The following is a 20,351-nucleotide window of genomic DNA, read 5'->3' as shown; positions in this document are numbered from 1 at the left end:
ATTTGGCTACTTATTTAAATAGAATTCATAAAAAACAAATTAAAATTATTTTTTATAAAAAATTGATGTCACTGAGAAAATTTTAAATAACAAAAAAATTCTTCGCACTTGAAGCTAGACAGGTTTCAACTTCACTCATGAGACTTGCAATGATTTTAACTGAAACTTTTATTGCTTATTAGGAATCTATGCAAATCAAAACAATACTCCAATTAAATTTCAAGTCTAGATCTAAAAATTCAATTCAATAAAGCGCTCAGCGAAGCGTGCGGGTGAAAGCTAGTTTTTAATATTTTTCTATCAATTAAAAAAAAAATTTAATTGATTTTGAAAAAAAAATAAATTCGAAAAAAGAACAGCTCAAAAGTGTTTGATTTTACGTGAAATAACTCTAATTTGAATCCATAAAATTTTCATTTTTCTTTGTTGCTTTCTACAGAAATGGAAAATAACTATCCGTGGGAGAGGATTTCGCAGATTACATACGTTTTCCGGGTGACACTGTGACTATCATTTCTAACACTTATATAGTGAATGATATTCCAAATTCATGGCGGCAATAATCACTACCGCCATTTTTCGTAGAAGGCAACCTCGTTAAACAACTGCCTCTTCTAAAGTTGTTTCTAAAATTGTTATCCAATATATATTTTGAATTTGATTTATATTTGACGATTGCTCCGCATAGATCCCAGTTACTAAATATTACCAATATCATTTAGAAGCATTAAAGAATTTGATTTCTGCATTTTATAGAAAAATATTTGAAATAATTCTTAAATACTAATTCAGTATCGATCGATAAATAGTCTGTAAATTTTTTTGATTAAAATTTACAAAATTGAATTCTTTAGAATATTATCACAAAATTTTGAATACGCCTGCAAATTCTCAAATAATTTCATTCGGGCGACATAAAAAAAATTTTTCTTCGAAAATCCATCAAAGTGTTGGTAATTAATCTACTCTTGTCACCCCGTAACAACGTACTTAAATAAAAATCAACATTATCATTCCAGATTTGTTCCGATTAATAGCAGATCCAAATAGACTAGTGAATCAACGAAAGTTAGGTCTTCTATTACACGATTGCATTCAAGTTCCCCGACAACTTGGTGAAGTAGCGGCTTTTGGTGGATCAAACATTGAACCAAGTGTCAGAAGTTGTTTTGAACGAACAGGAATACAAAGAAATGAAATTCAAGCAGCAGATTTTTTGTGTTGGCTTCAACAAGAACCACAAAGTATGGTATGGTTACCAGTTCTTCATAGAATAGCAGCAGCAGAGAATGCAAAACATCAGGCGAAGTGTAACATCTGCAGAGATTATCCAATAATAGGCTTAAGGTTGATATTTCCAATTGATTATTTAAATATATGAAGTGTTCACCTCATGATTATCATTAATTATTAACTTCTAGCTAAGGATATTTAATATTTTCAAACAGCATGATGTCATTGGTTTTATCCTATTTGAAAATCGATTTTTGATTAGATCTCGACGTTTTGAGGTCCTAGGAAGCTTCTTCAATGATTCTTACGATGAAATCTGTATGTATGTGTGTATGCATGTGTGTGCGCGCGCGCGTGTGTGTGTGTGTGTCTGTGTGTGTGTGTGGGTGGGTGTAGATGTATGTAAACCTCTATAACTTTTGAATGGCTTGACCGATTGCGACTAAACTTTTAAATTCGAAAGAGTTCCATCAAACTTAGATTTCCTGAAAATTTGAACAGTCTCAAACCGGTAGGTTCCAAGAAATCTCAAAAAAACTACCCAAAAAAATTAGAAAAACGGTTGATCCTAAAGGCCATCATTGCAACCCCGCTCATTCCATACTTGAGCACTCAAAATTGCACGTACAGTGCAACCTTGATATAACGAAACTCAAGGAAAATACAGTGCAACCTTGATGTTACGAAACTCCAGAGTTTGAAATGATGTAATAGCGGGAAAGCGGAGGATCAAGTTTTGGCCTGGATATCTCAATTAAAATGTTATTGTTTTTACCCCGTTTTTCTAAAATCGAGTTTTCATCAGATCTCGACGTTTTAAGATCCTAGGAAGCTTCCCTGACTATTCCCGCGTTGGTGTCTGTATGTCTGAATGTATGTATGTGTGTGTGTATGTGTGTGTGTATGTAAACCTCTCATAACATTTGAACGGCTCGACCGTATTGATCGCAGTTGGTATTATTCGAAAGGGTTTGGCCAATCTTAGATTTAGAGTATAATTTGGACAGATTCGGATCAGTAGAATTTGAGAAATCTCAAAAAAACTAAGAAAAAAATTTTTTTCAAATGTGGTTTTTCTTTGGATAACTTTTAAACGGCTCCACCGATCGATTCCAAAAACTAATCAGCTTTTAACATTAAAAAACCACGTCGATCATCACCAAGTCAGTCAAAATCGGTTGATTCGTTCGTGAGTTATCGTTGACGAAAGAAATCGAAAAAAGTGTATTTTTTGAATTACACCGAAATTTTGGGTCTGATCAATTTGTGTTTAAAAATATATCATAGAATTTGAAAAATTGCGTCAAATGTCGTCAACCACGTGGAAATCGGTTCATTCATTCAAAAGTTATTGCGGTTTGAAAATTAAAAAAATACAGTTTTATCAAACTGCTATCAGACTTTTGAGCTCTGAGAACTCAAAACTACACGAAAATTATATTTATAAGCTCAAAGAGCTCAAAAACGTAATAAGTGCAATTTAGAGCGCTTAATTACGAAATTAGCGGGAAGTTGCAGGGATGGTCTTCAGGGTCAACCGTTTTCCTAATTTTTTTTTATACTTCTCAAAATTTCTCGAAATCTATCGGTCTAAATCGGTTTAAATTCCTAGGAAATCTTAGTTTGAGGGAACTCTTTAGAACGCCGTTTAGTAGATTCCGATCGGTTTAGCCGTTCAAAACTTATAAGTGAGTCACATAGTCACACACACGGATACACACACACATACATACAGACATAGTGACAACCTCGCGGGAATAGTCAGGGACGCTTCCTATGACCTTAAAACGTCGAGATCTGATAAAAACTCGATTTTTGCAAAACGGGTTGAAAACAACAACTTCCCGATTTTTAAAAATCTTCGATTTTTTTAGCGGGAAGTTAAAAATTCTTTTTTTTTGTTTATTTTTCTAGCTCGGCATACGCACCTCATATAAAAAAGTCCATAGCATATTTTCGTAGAGAATTGAACGCTCTACAAAAAAGGTCTCGTACTTTTTTATCATAGAGATAGTCGTTCTAAAGATATTCGAACATAAACTTCTAAATGTATAAAATTTTGACTATTCAAGTATTGAACTGATACAAATTAATTGATTACTGTCTCAAAAATTATTTTTATATGTCAAATTGATTCTGATTCGCTAACATTTTCATAATGCTAAAAGAAAAATTACTCATGTATCAAATTTTTTTCTTTTTTATTTCATTTACTGTAAGAAAATCATGACCCGAGTGGAATGAATTCAATCTTTCAAAAGTTTCACGAAATTATCAATTTATTATTTTACACGGAGAGAAAAGAAAAGTTTGGAAAATTCAAAATTACACGTCTCATAACGCTCATTAATCACAAAAAAATCTGGGAAACGGTTGACCCTAAAGGCCATCCCAGTAACGTCCGCTAATTCCATATTTAAGCGCTTAAAATTGCGCTTATCACGTTTTTGAGCTCTTCGAGTCAAAAGTCTGATAGAAGTTTCCTAGAATTCTATATTTTGAACTTTCGAACCGCAATAACTCTTGAATGAATTAACGAATAATCGAAGAAAATGTTTTTTTTTACATAACGTCGACATTTATTTTTGATTGTTTTTGATGAAATAAAATAATTATCGGAGTCTAAAAAACCACGTCGATCGTTGCCAAGAACGTGAAAGTGGGTTGATTGGTTGATTGATCGGTTCGAAAGTTAAAAAAATAGTGTTCTTTAAAACTCTTATCAGACTTTTGACTTGAAGAGCTCAATAACTTCATAAGTGCAATTTTAAGCGCTTAGATATGGAATTAGCGGAAGTTGCAGGGATGGCCTTTAGAGTCAACCGTTTTCCAAATTTTTTTGTGATAAATGAGTGTTATGAGACGTGCACTTTTGGATTTTCCAAACTTTTCTTCTCTCTCTGTTACGTCCAAGGGCGTTTTTAGAACGGTAGTGTAAACGGTGGAGGTTTGGACTAACAGTTTAAAGAATATGCAACAGAGCTTTTAATTCCGTTGTTTCAATTATTTATGTCGGACGTTTTCGACGTACGAATTTACTACGCCTTCGTTTGAAACTGACCACGGATTTTTATTAAGTATAGATATACTTACAGACTTACTACTTGCAGGATTATTTCTTATTACCGGATCCGTGATTCCGGGGCTACTGTTAGCGCCTTTCCCTTGAATGGGCCCTCTGGTTGGTCCTTGCAGCGGATGGAAGTGGATAGTTTTGGGCTGCTTACTCTAAGGGCTCCTTATTTTATGAAATGAACTAACTCGAACAAAATTTCACTTTTTTTGATATTTATTTTTATAAATACTAAGACTTTTACACTTTCATAAATTTTATTTAACGTAATTTATTTAGTAAAGTGCGGAAAATTAGCTTTTAAGAGATTTTAACTTATTTACTGACCGAATTCTCGCCTAAGTGCAGAGCAAATTAGAATTTTGAGATTAAGGCTCACTATGATTATAATTAACATTTATAATTAATGCGTCGCCTGCCGGTTAAACCGTGTCTGAACTTGTCTTAAGCGCAGCGCAAATTAAGAGAAGGGACTTTTACAAGGCACGGGTCCGTCAAGTTAAACGCGGAAGTCAAATTAACTAACAATGACCTGGTTTACACTTAAAATTAATACGTGGCCTGCTGGTTAAACCACGTCAAAACTTCCTTTAAGTGCGGTGCAAATTAAAGCAAAGAACTCTACAAGGCACGGGCCCGTCAGTTAAACGCGGAAGTCGAATTAACCAACTAAGACGAGGAGTAGCTGATGATCGCCTTCTTAAAAGCTCGCGTTGCTGAGTTTGCAGAAGTCCCCGCTAGTCAACCGGCAGTCGCGTAGCTTCTATTTTATTGTGGCTTTCGCGCATGGAGAAGTCTTCTATCTGCGCGGATGATTTAAATTTTACGAAAGAGAAAAAAAAAATTTTTGCGGGTGGACATAACATCTCCATGTAGAGTAATAAATTGATAATTCCGTAAAACTTTTGAAGTATCAAATTCATTTAACTCGGGTCATTCAACTCGGGTGATTTTCTTACAGTAAATGAAATAAAGAAGAAAAAAATTTGATACATGAGTAATTTTTCTTTCAGTTTGATAAAAACGTTAGCGCATCAGAACTAATTTCACATATAAAAATAATTTTTAAGACAGTTATAAATTAATTTGTATCAGTTCAATACTTGAATAGTCAAAATTTTATACATTTAGAAGTTTATGTTTGAATATCTTTAGAACAGCTATCTCTATGATAAAAAAGTACGGAACCTTTTTTGTAGAGCGTTGAATTTTCTACAAAAATATGCTATGGATTTGTTTATATAAGGTGCGTATGCCAAGCTAAAAAAATAAACAAAAAAAAGAATTTTTTTTCCCATGTTATTTAAATGTGGAATGAAAAATTAGGGACAGGCACTTCTAAATAATAATATTAAGAGCTTTGCTTTGAACAAGCTTCTATTCTCATTTTCATGCAAGTTTTCAGCCTGTTTTTCCGTTGAAAAAAACAGTCGCCTCAAATTGACACACCCTAATAAATATAAATAAATTATGTATAGTAAATATATTTTCAATATCTAAATTTTGGTCGCTATTCATAGATAGTTTATATACTTCAAATATATTTTAGATATATCATTAATATATTGTTTTTATATTTTTAGCTTTGTATTTTTTATCTATATATATATATATTGCACCGTAGCCAGTTGGCTCACATTAGGTAAAAGCCAATTTACCACTTAATACTAAACCTTTGCTGATAACATGTCAGATTAGAAATTAGGTGATAAGTGCTAATAGTACAAAAATCGTTTGAGGGTGGGGCTAGAACGTGTCCCCACTTTCTATGCTAATTTATGTACGCGGAAGCCGTGTGCATTCAGTCTTTGGTCAACCTTCATAATGTATACTCGTAAATGATGTTTAAGCAAATTAAACTATTAAATAAGCGAAACGTGGTTTATTAATAAAAAGCGAAAGTAAAGAAATACTAATGGCGACTTGATGCAGCAAAAGCGTGGAAGCGAAAGATAATAATAATAATGCGTTTTCTTCCTCGTCGACTTGAGAAAGAAGGCTGATCGCGCATGTCTGCGGAGCGATCAGCCAATCACACCGTCGAGACATGGCGTGATCAGTCAAGCTAAGTTTTGTGCAGGCAGTTAGATTTTGCGGGAACTAGCGGTTGACAGGTGCGGCTCGTGAAATTGGGAGTCCCCTAGGGGCGACTTCATCGCGGCTGGGCCGTTTCATTGAACAATACTTCTGTAATTGATATTTTTGGTAAAATATAATTAATTATTTTTCACCGTGTTATAACGTAATGTTCAGTATTTTATTAATTTACATCATTTATCAAACAATAACGGCATTTTAATCTACAATAGTACGATACGACTCCGATTATCAGTTAAAAAGGAGTATGTCGTACTTTAATTAAATAATACGACGCCTATACAAGATAAATTTGCTTGGCATGTCGCGTACTCGAGCGGTCTCGAGTAGTCAGCCATTTTGTTAAGGAAAGCATCGTTTCATTGTTTGATTGATCGAGAAACATCTTGGCTTGTCGGTCACTTCGATCAACTCGTCTGTTCCTGATCAAGTAACCGGCCCAGCTGCAGCCACGAGGAATCTACCACCGCTGGACAACGTTAAAGCACACCGAAGTGATAGTAGTACCTGTTGTAAGTCAGGTGGTATATTGGTAAGAATTGGACGCGGTATTGAACTTACTTTAAGCGGAATTGCCAATATTTGTATTTTGACGACCATTTAGCTCTATTTTTCCACACTGAGCGATCGGCGGAGCAGTACGCGGCAAAGATTGGTTTTGTGCCGGAGCTGAATCTATATTTTAACGAGTATTGCCAACCAGGATTTGCCCTAGACCATATCCCTAACGCGACTAAAATCAATTTAGCTATTTGTAGTTTTGAAAGCTATCGGCTTGGTCCGCCGTAAACTCTAAAGCTACAAGCGTCTGGAGCAGCATGGACTCTTATAAGCTACGGCTTCGAGTTGGTTACAATCCGGGTGTAACGAGCGTGTCTTTTCGACCCAGTTTGTAATTAATTATTAAATTAAAATTTAGCTAAATAATTTTCTAATGCAAATTCTATTTCACTATACGAACAGTCGAGACCAGCCACGTTGCAATATATATAAGAGATTTCCACGTATATAGTCACTCATCACAATATCTCTGGAACCATAAGACCTAGAGACTTGAAATTTGGTAGGAATATTCTTTTTACCGAGTAGAGGTCAGCTAAGAACAGATTTTACGAAATTCCACCTACAAAGGGGGTTGCGGGGGCGTTAACAATAAAAAATTCCCTTTTTTAAACTAAAGCTCCTATCGACTCCAAATTTGGTAGGAATCTTCTGCAAGAGATATAGAAATAATCTATGAACGAAATTTACGATATTTCACCTTACAAAGAGTTGCGGAGGTGGGTCTTAACAATTAAAATTTTTAATTTTCAAGCTACAGCTCCTACAGACTCCAACATTCGTAGAAATTTTCGATAAGTAATGTAAAAATAATTTATAAACGAATTTTATGACAACTCATCCCACAGGGGATTGCGGAGGTAAGTATTAACAATGAAAATTATTAATTTTTAAGCTATAACTCCTACAGATTCCAAATTCTGTAGGAAATTTCTGTACGTAATGTAAAAATAATTTATGAACGAATTTTACGATATCCTACCCCAAAGAGGATTGCGAGGGTTTTAACATTAAAAAATTCTCGTTTTCAAACTATAGCTCCAATAGACTCCAAATTGAGTAGAAATTTTCTGTAAGAGATGTAGAAATAATATAGGGATAAATTTTACGACAGCTCACTTCACAGGGGTTTGCGGGGACGGGTCTTAACAATTAAAATTTTTAATTTTCAAGCTATAGCTTCCATAGACTTCAAATTTAGTAGGAGTCTTAGGAAGAGTCTATTTATGTCTTAGTAGAAGTATATGTGACATATAAATTATCTAAGAATGGATTTTACAACGAATCACCTCCAATAAGGATCGCGGGAGTGGGTGTTGAATAAAAAATGTTCATTTCCAAAATATAGCTTCTGAAAACTCTAAATTTTGTAGAAATCTTTCATTTCTCCTGTAGAGATCATCTTAAAATGGATTTCAATAAAGTTTACTACCGATAGGTATTGCGGGGTGGGTGTTAAAATCTAAAATTTTAATTTCCAAACTGTAACTTCGACAGACTCCAAATTTGGTAGAAATATTCGTGTATGACGTCAAGTTCAGCTAAGAATGAATTTTATCAAATTCCAACCCCAATAGGGACTGCAGGGGCGTTAACAATGAAAATCTCTTTTTTCAAAACATTAGTTTCTATGGACTCGAAGTTTTGTTGGAATATTTTATATATAATGTAAGAATCATCTCGAAGAAGATCTTACGAAATTTCTCTCTCAAATAGGAGTGCGGGATCGATAGTTGTCAAAAAATCCATATATTTAAAATAAAGTTTCTACAGATATAAAATTTGATAGAATCTTAAGAGAAACAGGTAATTACAGGGATGGTCTCCAATGTCGACGGATTAAAATATTTTCCTTTTTCAATAATTATGTTTTCTTATAACAATCGTCTCTTTGGCAGCGGCGAAAAAGTCATTGTAAGATTTCTAAAATTTAACTTTACATTTAGCTATATAGTCAACGGACTTAGTATTTTGAATACATTTTATTTTTGCTAATCACATAACCGATGAATTGTTATTATCACGGGATCGCAGAAATGTAACAGATTAAAATAAATACATTTCCTAAACACTTAAGATAGAGAAAAGAAATTTGGCTACTCATTTTCAGAGATTTTGTAAAAAACATGCACAAACAATTTACTATGAAAAATTGATGTAACGGAAAAAATTTTAATTAACGGCAAAATTCGTCGCGCTTTAAGCTAGGCAGATTTCAATTTCACTTATGAGACCTGAAATTGCTTTAACTGAAATTTTCAATGCTCATTTCAAATTTTTTTCTTTGTGTCAGTTATTATTCATTTTTGGAGGAAGCCACGGGAATGTTATAGTTATTGCACATTGAAAGTTATCATAGATATTAGCTAGAATGATAACATGGATAGAAGGTACAGGCCAATCCGATAGAATTTAGAATCTTTGGAATTCAATACAATACTTCCATTGAATTTCAAGTCTAGATCTCAAAATACAATTCTATAAAGTGCCCATTGGAGCGCTCGCTCGGGTAACAGCTAGTGTATTTTAAAATATATCTTGAATATCTCTAAGGGGCCATCCATAAATCACGTCACACGAATTTCAGGAATTTTTAACCCCTCCCCTCGTCCTTGTCACATTTTGCGAACCCCCTACCCCTTGATTTGACGTCAGACATTTTTCAATTTTATGCATCTATTTCAAAATAATTAGAAAGAAACAGTTATTTTCATTTTTTAGAAAAGCGAGCGAGCGATTTAAACCTACTCAGACCCTTATTATTCAGAACTCTTGAGAATTCTAGTATCTTACTTGCATTACAACGCCGCTTTAGAAGTTAGGTGTTGTTGCGTGAGAAATAATCTCATAACGAGATTGCTAAAGGATTAATGAATATAAATTGAGTTCGTAAATATTAAAAATTTTTTTTTTCATATATACAGTGCGCGTTGTTATGTCCACCCGCAAATTTTTTTTTCTCTTTTCTCATTCTTTAAATTTAAATCGTCCGCGCAGATGGAAAACTTCTCCATGCGCGAAAGCCACAATAAAATAGAAGCTACGCGACTGCTGGTTAACTAGCGGGGACTTCTGCAAAATCGGCAGCGCGAGGTTTTAAAAGGCCAACGTCTTGTCTTAGTTGGTTAATTCGACTTCCGCGTTTAACTGACGGGCCCGTGCCTTGTAGAGTCCTTTGCTTTAATTTGATCCGCACTTAAAGGAAGTTTGGACGCGGTTTCAACCAGCAGGCCACGTATCCACAGATTCGGTAGAATCTGGCGCCAAGTTTCGTTCAAATCTGTTGTAAACGGAGCGCCAGACTACCGACTATGTTTACTGTAAGCAGAACGGTTTTTTGAGGTTGTGAAATTTTATTTAATTCTACGGTACTTTTTTTACCCAATTCGTTTATCATAACAGTGATTCATAATTTATTTCACCGTATTAATTAATTATATTCACTTATAACAATTTATTTACTTGAAATTATTAAATTTTATCATCACATACTATAGCTCGCTCAGAAATTTCGATCCAGACTTTTTTTTGATGGAGAAAGGTTAGCGCCACAGACTAGATAAAATAAAAATGTGTAGTAATCCTCCTATAGATACGCAACTACAGTTAAAAAAAGTAATTCACAACTTACATTTACGGCCGTAAGGGTGCACTGGAATTATATCTACATAAGCTGTAGCTTCAAGGGGATAGTTTGCAGTAAAAAATGCTGCCAACGCGAGATTTAAGTTGGTACCAATTGTAAATTTTCATTATAATTACAAAAAATACTAAAATCCGAACAAAAACAGTTTCACTGTAAAAAAAATCGCGCCAAGTCTACGTTCATAGAACTATTAGGAAAAAAAAAATTGTTTTTTCTCTACAAAAAGATACAAAATTAAAAAATTAAAAATTCCAAGCAACCGATATGATTGTTTATGATTTTCGGAAATTAAAAAAAATCTTATTGTAAATTTAAAAATTAAATAAAAATTTTAGAACGTATTTAGTGTGCGTGGTTGCAAAATATTTTACTTTTAATGAAATTCGTAAAATCTATTTATTAGGACTTTAAAAAAATTGAAATGCACAATGACGCACACCAAGTACGTTCTAAAATTTTTTTTAAAATTTTTAAATTTACAATAAGATTTTTTTTAATTTCCGAAAATCATAAACAATCATATCAGTAACTTAGATTTTTTAATTTTTTAATTTTGTTTCTTTTTGTAAAGAAAAAAAAATTTTTTTTTTCCTAATAGTCTTATGAACGTGGACTTGGCGCGATTTTTTTACAGTGAAACTGTTTTTGTTCGGATTAGTTTTAAGTGTAAACCAGGTCTTAGTTGGTTAATTCGACTTCCGCGTTTAACTGACGGGCCCGTGCCTTGTAGAGTCCTTTGCTTTAATTTGCTCCGCACTTAAAGGAAGTTTGGACGCGGTTTCAACCGGCAGGCCACGTATTAGTTTTAAGTGTAAACCAGGTCTTGAAAAGTGAAATCTGTTTCGAATAAGTTCATTTCGTAAAATAAGGACCCCTTAGAATAAACAGCCTGAATCCATCCATTCGCTGCAAATACCAACAGAGGGTCCAATCAAAGAAAAGGCACTACGATCAGCCCCGGAACCACAGATCCGACCCTAAGAAATAATCTAGCAAGTAGTAAGTACATCGACTCCTAATAGAAATCCGTGTACAGTCTCAAACGAAGGCGTGGTAAATTCGTACATCGAAAACGTCCCACAAAAATAATTAAAACAACGGAATTAAAACCTCCGTTGCGTATTCTTTAAACTGTTAGTCCAAACCTCCACCGTTTACGCTACCGCTCAAAAAACGCCCTTGGACATAACAGCGTCATTCATTCGTACCGGTTAAAAACTTTATGGTAAAATAGAAAAATCAAAATTTTGACATCTGTAAATAATGAAATCAATAAAACAAAAATCTTTATAAGCATCAATTTGAACAAAATTTAAAAATTAATACACTGAGAATAAATAACTCAAAATATCAATCACAATTAAAATAAAAACTGAAAATATTAGTAATTTAAATGATTACACAACATCAAATAAATAGAATTAAAATTATAAGATTAAAAAAAAATAACAATATAATTGGATAATTTTAAAATTTATCGAATATAAATATAGACATTGAATTAAATGAAATGAACTGTATTCAGAGAAGTCAGTAAAAAGAAATTTGAATATTTATATTTATTAAAATATTGACAGTTATTAATATATAAATTCTTAAGCAATAGACATCTATAAATATAGACCAGCAAATTTAAAAACCCGTGATTTTAGACATCTGTAAATTTTGATTTATATGAATTTATAAATTCAAATAAAAATACAATTAAATATATAATTGCTTGCAATTTACGAGCTCATAAAAAATTAAAACATAACTTCTATAATGCTCAAGAGCACTCGACTACAACTCTTCGATGTTTACAGGTCGGTTTTCTAGGAGGTTGCGAATCAGGCATCAGCGAGATTCCCCGCACTCCAAAAAATAACCTAGACATTTTTATGACAGCGTGTGTATTTCTTGAGACTGATCCGCAACTTCCTGGAGGACGACAATTTAGTGGACAATTTAAAAACAGTAAGTGTCGTATTTATCACAGTTAGCTACTCATGGAGGTTTGTGAACTATTTTTTAAAGTGAATTATTTTTTCAATTTTGTTTAAATTGATGCTTATGAAGATTTTCCTCTGATTGATTTCTTTATTTACAGATGTTGAAATTTTGGATTTTCTATTTTACCATAAAATTTTCTACCGTCACGAATCAACGACGAGCACTGTAAGTTTCACGAATGAGTAATCCAAATTATAACATGTGACGTCACAAAGCTTTTGACCCCCCCCCTGCCCTTTATCACACAATGTCACATTCTAGTGATGTCCTCCCCCCCCCCTATAAGGTGTGACGTAATTTATGGATGATTCCTAACTTTTGAATGAATGAACCGATTTCCACGGGGTTGGTGGCATTCAACGCAGTTTTTTAAGCTTCATAAAGAATCTTCCAGTTTGAATTGATAAATCTATAAATTCCAGAGTAATTCCGAAAAACACTTTTTTTCGGTTTTCTTTCATCAACAATAACTCGAACGAATCAACCTATTTCCACCAGACAGGCAGCGATCGACGTGAATTTTTGAAGATAAGAGCTGATTAGATTTGGAATTGATCGGTAAAGCCATTTAAATGTTATTACAAAAAAACCCCATTGGAAAAAATTTTTTCATGTAGTTTTTTTGTGATTTCACAAAATCTACAGGTTTGAATCGTTTTAAGGTATATTTAAATTCTCGTTTAGTCAAAGTTTAGTCAAACCCTTTCGAATGGCACCAACCATGATCAAATCGGTCAATCCGTTCAAAAGTTATGGGAGGTTTACATACATCCACACACACCCACACACCTCGTGTCGGGCTCGCTGGGACTCGCATCGGGCGCCTCCCCAGGTGGTGGATAGGGGAATGCCCGGCATATCTAAACTCCAGGTGCGTCGGGTATCGAGGAAATAGAATACTCGGGGTGGACCAAAACCTAGCAAAAGATGATATGAAAATGCCAGATCAATTTCAAACATCGTCTACGGTGCAGAGGGGGGATACCTAAGTACCGGCGAGGGAATGCCTGCAAACGGACCTGAACTCGTCGTTATCAAGCGACCGTTTGAACAGCGGAGTAGACCCCATGGCTCTGCTGTCTAGCAATGCTAGCAAGGTTACAGAGAATACCAAATCAGCCCAGATGGCAGAGAACGGACAGCTGAGCAACATTCCTCCAAAAAGTGGAGGACCTTTTGCTCCTATCACTAATCAAACCTACCGAGGAAGAATCAACTCTGTACCGACCGTTACAGGCCAACAGTCACCAATGGAGAGTCTCGGCATCAAAATCGAAGAGTTAGCCGAGTTTATAAAAGACAAGAAGAATCTCCATCATGACATTAGAAAATTGGTTACATCTATCACTACAGCGTATAGGTTAGCCAATAAATCACCAGGCATGTCGGCCTCAATGACCCAAACAACTCCAAGTCTGACCAAAAAACCACAGCCATCTTTGGTCACTCCTAAAAAATCACCACAGCAAGGAAAGGACAATAACAAGAAGAGGCAGCTGTCCACGCCCAGCCCTTCTTCAATAATTGACAAGCTACCACAGAAAAAGACAGCCCGGAAGGACGTCTGGACTGCAGTGGACCGAAATAGGAAGAAGAAGGAAAAAGAGCATGAAACAACAGCTCCCCCTAATAAAGCTCAAAACCAGTCAAGACAGGTTGCCTCTATGAAACCGAGGAGAAAGAAGACAAGAACTAAGGCTGTTCTTGTCCAACCAGTAGACGGCCAAACTCATGCTGATATGATATCAGTGATATCCTAAAGGAAATCAATGCCAAGGCAAGCCCTGTCGAGGCGGGCGTAGACCTAAAGTCTATTAAAAAGACGAAACACGGAGGCGTTCTCCTTGAAATGACTCGAAAGATCGAAGACATCAAGGCTTTCACCGATGCAGTAAGGTCAGCCACTGCAAAGATCAGCACGGTCAAGACGCCAACACCAACAACAACGATCGAGATCGTCGACTTGGACGGAATCTCTACCGAGAGCGAAGTCCGTGAAGCACTCAAACGTGAATTCACTGACAGCCTGGAGGTCAAACGGGTAAATTTGACAAAACCCACACCACGAGGAAATCGGGCAGCTTTCTGCAAAGTAGACGAGGCCAGTGCGATTACGACCCCTGACAAGGCCCATATGATGATCGGTTGGGTGAACTGTCGTATACGCCCAGTTGCAAAAGTAACCTGCTGTTTTAAATGTCTTAGTTTTGGACAATAAACACACCAGTGTACGAGACCATGAGATCTCCAAGCTTAAAGAGATAGATTTTCTATGCTTTTGAGCTCTTCGAGCGCAAAAGTCTGATGGAAGTTTCGTATAACAATGATTTTTGAATTTACAAACAGCAATAACTTTTGAATGAATCAACCGATTTTCAAGCTGTTAGCGGTATTCAATTAATTTTTCCCAGCCTAATAAAGAATGTTCAAGTTTGAATTGCTAAAACTAGAAAATTCGGAGTAATTCCAAAAAAACACTATTTTCGGTCTTCTTTCGTTTACGATATCTCGTGAACGATTTGACCGATTTTGACCAGCCTGACGGTGATCGATGTAATTTATTGATAGTAATAGCTGATTAGTTTTTGACATTGATCGGTGAAGCCGTTCAAAAGTTATTCCAAAAAATATCGGAGTTATATTAAAAGAACATTTGTTTTCGAATATTTCGTCGAGGATATCTCTCGAACAAATCAACCAATTTTAACGTGCTTGGGAGCGATCGACGCGGTTTTTTGAGCTCTAAAAATTATTCAATTTTATTGAAAACAATTCGAAAAGAAATGTCAAAGTTATGTGAATAAAACACTTTTTGCCGTTTTATTTCGTTCACGATATCTTTTGAACGAGTTAATCGATTTTGACCGGATTAGCGGCAATCGACGTAGTTTTTCAAGGTTAAGGGCGGATTATTTTATGAAGTCGATCAAGAAAGCTGTTTAAAGTTATTCCAAAGAAACCACTTTCAAAAAAAAATTTTTTCTTAGTTTTTGTGAGATTTTTCAAAATCTATCAGTCCAACGCGGTTCAAATTCACAGGATATATATAAGAGATATATAAGAGCAGTATGGTGCAACTTTGGCGCATCCCACTCCTTTGAGGTGGGGGTAACGTGTGTGTGTATGTGTGAGTCCGCAGCGCTAGCAGTAGTAGTAGTAACGGTAATATAAACTATTGCAAGGTCGCTGAGCTTGCAAATTGCTAGTAGTAGAGGCTCTTATTAGATAATAATAATTATTATAATGTACATATACATTATATATGAATATATATATATATCTATATATATATATATATATATATATATATATATATATATATATAAATATATGAATATATATATATATATATATATATATATATATATATATATATATATATAATGGATAGTATATTAATAATAGTATATATGTATATTCACTTACCTTTTAGCGATAAACAATTAATTATGATATAATTTGTAATATTAATAATTCTATTGATAAACGAAAATCTTACTTACCGTATACCTGCATATCAGATCTTATTTTAAGGATAATGAAGGGATTTTTTCTTATTAGCGGTTATAATAATATTCATAATAAGCATAAATTATCAATACATGTATTATTAGTTATTGATACATAAGTTTTCGCAGAATACAGTAGCAATAGACAAAACTCTTTAAATTTTATAAAATAAACATTTAACTTTTTATAATTATAATAGCAATAATTTAGATTTTCAAACTTTTCATAATCATTTAAACATTCTTCACTTTAGCAATAATTTCTTTATCGAATAGCAACATTAATTCATAAGTAACAATATCGATATAATTTTCAATAAACCATTCATACGATTTACCTTCTTTAACCGATAACTCACTAATCACACTATCTTTGACGGTATCATTCTTCAAATTTGATATCACACATTTACGAATGACTTCTTCAGGTAATTCGATATTGCCAAGAAGTTTTGGTAAGAACTCTTGAACAGGTGTAAAAAGGTGATTGAGACACACATTACAAGGTTCGACGAATTTTTGAAGATAATTCAAGCGAGCGTTCACGAGCTCTTCAAAGCCGTAGATAGCTTGGAGTGTGTTCTCTTTCATTGTCACTTTTCGGCCACGCTGAACAGCAGTAGATGTTGATGATGATGATGATGGTTGTTGATCGGTTCTTTCAATGATGGAGAATAATTTAGCTTTCCCATACATGGACTCCAGCAGAGAATATTGAAAAGTATATCCATCTTTTATACTGTGATTCGATTAAATTCAGATTACGGGCTAGTTTTTTAAGAACAGTCGTAAATTTTAACCACTTCGCTGATGCACACAAAATACCACAGGCTTTTTCGTCAACAATAGCGACACATGGTTCAAACTTGTAAACATCACTATCCAATTTTAAACCAACAATGATTGACTTTGAGTGTGAATCATTTAATTTATAAGATGTTGTCAATAAGAAATCAAAACGTTCCCATGATGGTATAAAACGGTGTTCCTCAACACCTTCGTCAGCTTGAAAATTCTCGTAGAAAGAGCGTTTAGCCATTGCAAATTAATAGCTGTTGCGATAACAATGTTCTTAAGCGAACTGATGCTGGTTACACACGGTTAACACCCACAACTCAATATGATGGTTAAGCATTTTTTCATATAATATTAACAAATGTAGAGTAGAGCTATGCGTTTACTGTCTAGACTACACGTGTGTTTTTAAAAAAGCCGTCTCAGAATAACGTGACCAGCTACTGCACACAATTTTTCTTATAATTATAAGACAGTTTCAATCAGCTTCTTGTAACTTACTAAAGTATTTTTTGAAGACATAATGAATGCAGATAATTATATTTATCAGCAACCCTTTACGAGGGCTGTGTGTCAGCTAGTGCGATACATACGGGATAAATCACCTCGTTTGTGGTCTATCTACACCGAAACGCGTGTTTCAAGTTGGGCCTTTTTACAGCGTGACAAATTAATAAAACTATTGCGTAGAATTGTGGCTGTAGCTTCTTGTCGTGTGTTGTCAAGAGCTTATAAGAAAGGATTATTAACAAATAACACTTTATTAATGACAGTTGCCGTAAATACAATCCTTCAAACATCAAAAGCAGACGCTCAGTGTTTAAAACCCTTCTTAACAGCTTATGGTAAGTATTTTTATTTCTAGACCGTACAGCGTTTAATTTAAATATCTCACACCTCATTTTTAATGTTTTTATAGAAGTCTATTGCCGCGATGAACTTCTAAATTCTGATAATACTTCTGACGAGGATGAGGATGATATTGACATTAGCGCGAAAAAAGTAAGTTCGGTGTATTTAATCAAGATGTAAACCAATCGAATAATAATAATCACAATTGTTTTATAGAACTGTCAGAAAACCTGAACACCTGCAGCTCTAAAAGGTGAGATAATAAGGCTAGACCGCTTTACCGGAGTGAAACGTTCGTATATATATATATATAGGTGCCCAATATGGCGGTGTAACAACACGCTCGAGAGCAAAAGCCACACAGAACGACTTACCATCTACATCGACAGCAGGCTTACCAGACGATCATGAAGCCTCAATTGAAGATCATACTTCAATTGAAGAGCATATTGTTGAACCACCTGGTAAAAGATTCAAAATCGAACGTGAAATAATTAAACATTATAAGCGGTTTCAAGCTAAAGGTAAAGAAACAACTTTAATAATACAAGAACCGCCGGTTAATACAGATCCCCTACAATGGTTTCACGACGCATTGAGCGATATTGTAACACATATTACAGCGGGTTTTAATGCGCATGATTATGTAGGTATTACAATTAATTATGAAAAACTCACACAGGGTGTAGTATGGTCGCGTATTCAATGTGCAAACGCTGTTACAGGCACTGATTACAAATAAACGATCCATTATAACAATCAATAACAATGATAACTTATGTTTACCTCGTTCGTTAGTTGTTGCAAAATCATATATAGAACGTGGTGAGATCCGTTCAGGGTATTTGCAGAAACGATGGGAAAGCATAATTGATGGACGAAGGAGTTTTCAAGAGAAAGAAGCGTTTAAATTATTACAAATTTACCCGGTCGTTATACCGCGAAGGGGTTGCGGTTTAAATCAAATACAAAATTTTCAACACTACTTAGCCCGCGAGGTTACAGCTATCGTTGTTTATGAATTTTTAACTTTTGGTAAAGGTCAACCGCTTTTTGACGGTCGTAATGCTGTTCAAGAAGCGTTCGGAAACGTTTGCAATACAATTAATTTATTATATTACCAAGACACTAATCATTTTCAACCAATAATAAATTTAGCGGGTGCTTTAGGCAGTCTTGCATTTTGCGAAACTTGTAATAAAGGATATGAATCAGCAAGTGGTCATAGGTGTTCTAAAAAGTGCCCGCGCTGCAACGTGGCACCTGTGTGTAGACAAATATGTAAAAAAACATGCCTTAACTGTAAGCGATGGTTTTCAAACGATGATTGTTACTCAAATCACTTAAAAACTGGTTCGGCTAATTTGAGAGGTAAAAATAAAAATTTCACAGTTTGCGAAGCATTAAAATTATGCGGTGTTTGTTATCGTTATATCTTTCATAATGTAAAACATAAATGCAACATAAATTATTGCAAAGTGTGCTGCTGCGAAAGGCCTCTGAATCATTATTGTTTTATGGCCCCCTTGAAAAAAAAAGAATTACCAAAAGTCTTATTTTTATTTTATGATTTCGAAACACAGCAAAATGAACGTGTAAAAGGTAACCGTAGTACAAGAATTCATATACCTAATCTGTGTGTAGTTCAAAAAACTTGTACTTATTGTTGGGATGACAAATATGTTTCTGAAAGCTGTGCTGAATGCGGTGTGCGTGAATTTATTTTTAACGACAAACCTGTAGAAAAATTAATCGATCTAGCTTTAAAAAATACTAAAAAATTTTCGAAAACTATATGTATAGCTCACAATGCTAGAAGTTTTGATGCTCAATTTATTTTGAAATGTATGATAAAAAAGAATAAAACACGGCTACCGGATTTAATATTAAATGGTACCAAAATAATTGTTATGCGTATAGGTAACACGGTTTTTTTAGACAGACTAAATTATTTACATATGCCTTTAAGGGATCTCCCAGAAGCTTTCGGTTTCAATAAAGAAGTATCGAAAGGATATTTTCCTCATTTATTTAACAAACCCTGTAATAGGGGTTATGTAGGTCTTATCCCTGCTGTCAAATATTTTTCTCCTGATACTATGTTTCAAAAAGAGCTTAAAAAATTTATTGCATGGTATAATGAAAAATCAGAAGAAAATTATGTTTTCAATTTTGATTCCGAAATCAAATTTGATTGTCGAAACGATGTTATTGTGTTAAGAAGAGCTTGTATGCAGTTTCGGGATATGTTTATAAAGTGTGGAAATGTTTGCCCGTTTTCAGAGGGCACTACAATAGCGTCAGCTTGCTCAAAAATTTATCGCCGCAATTTTCTACAGGTACATACAGATGGTCTCAGAATCAATCATTGAAAGCTATTAAATGGTTAATTTTAAAAGAACGTGAGTACGGATATAGAATTACACAAGCAGCGCGTGGTAAAGAACAGCGTTTACCTTCCGGTATAGTGGTGGATGGTTACTTTGAAAATTCTAGAACAGGTAAAAAAACCGTATTATAATTTCACGGGTGTTACTTGCACGGGTGTCCTAAATGTTATAAAGTAAACCGTGATAGAAAACTAAATAATAAC

General features: G+C 34.4%; 1 protein-coding gene across 1 annotated transcript in view; it reads left to right on the top strand.

Moving 5' to 3' along the window:
- Nucleotides 1–20,351, top strand: part of LOC123258873 (dystrophin-like) — a 244,283-nt gene that overhangs the window by 150,905 nt on the left and 73,027 nt on the right. Inside the window, exon 6 of the mRNA XM_044719133.1 lies at nt 1,020–1,347. Within this exon, the coding sequence (XP_044575068.1) occupies nt 1,020–1,347 (328 nt within the window). The remainder of the gene's footprint in view (nt 1–1,019; nt 1,348–20,351) is intronic.

Source organism: Cotesia glomerata, linkage group LG2 (genome assembly GCF_020080835.1).
Source record: "Cotesia glomerata isolate CgM1 linkage group LG2, MPM_Cglom_v2.3, whole genome shotgun sequence".
NCBI lineage: Eukaryota > Metazoa > Arthropoda > Insecta > Hymenoptera > Braconidae > Cotesia > Cotesia glomerata.
Note: the sequence above shows the minus strand (reverse complement) of the source record. Positions and strands in the feature narration are given on the sequence as shown.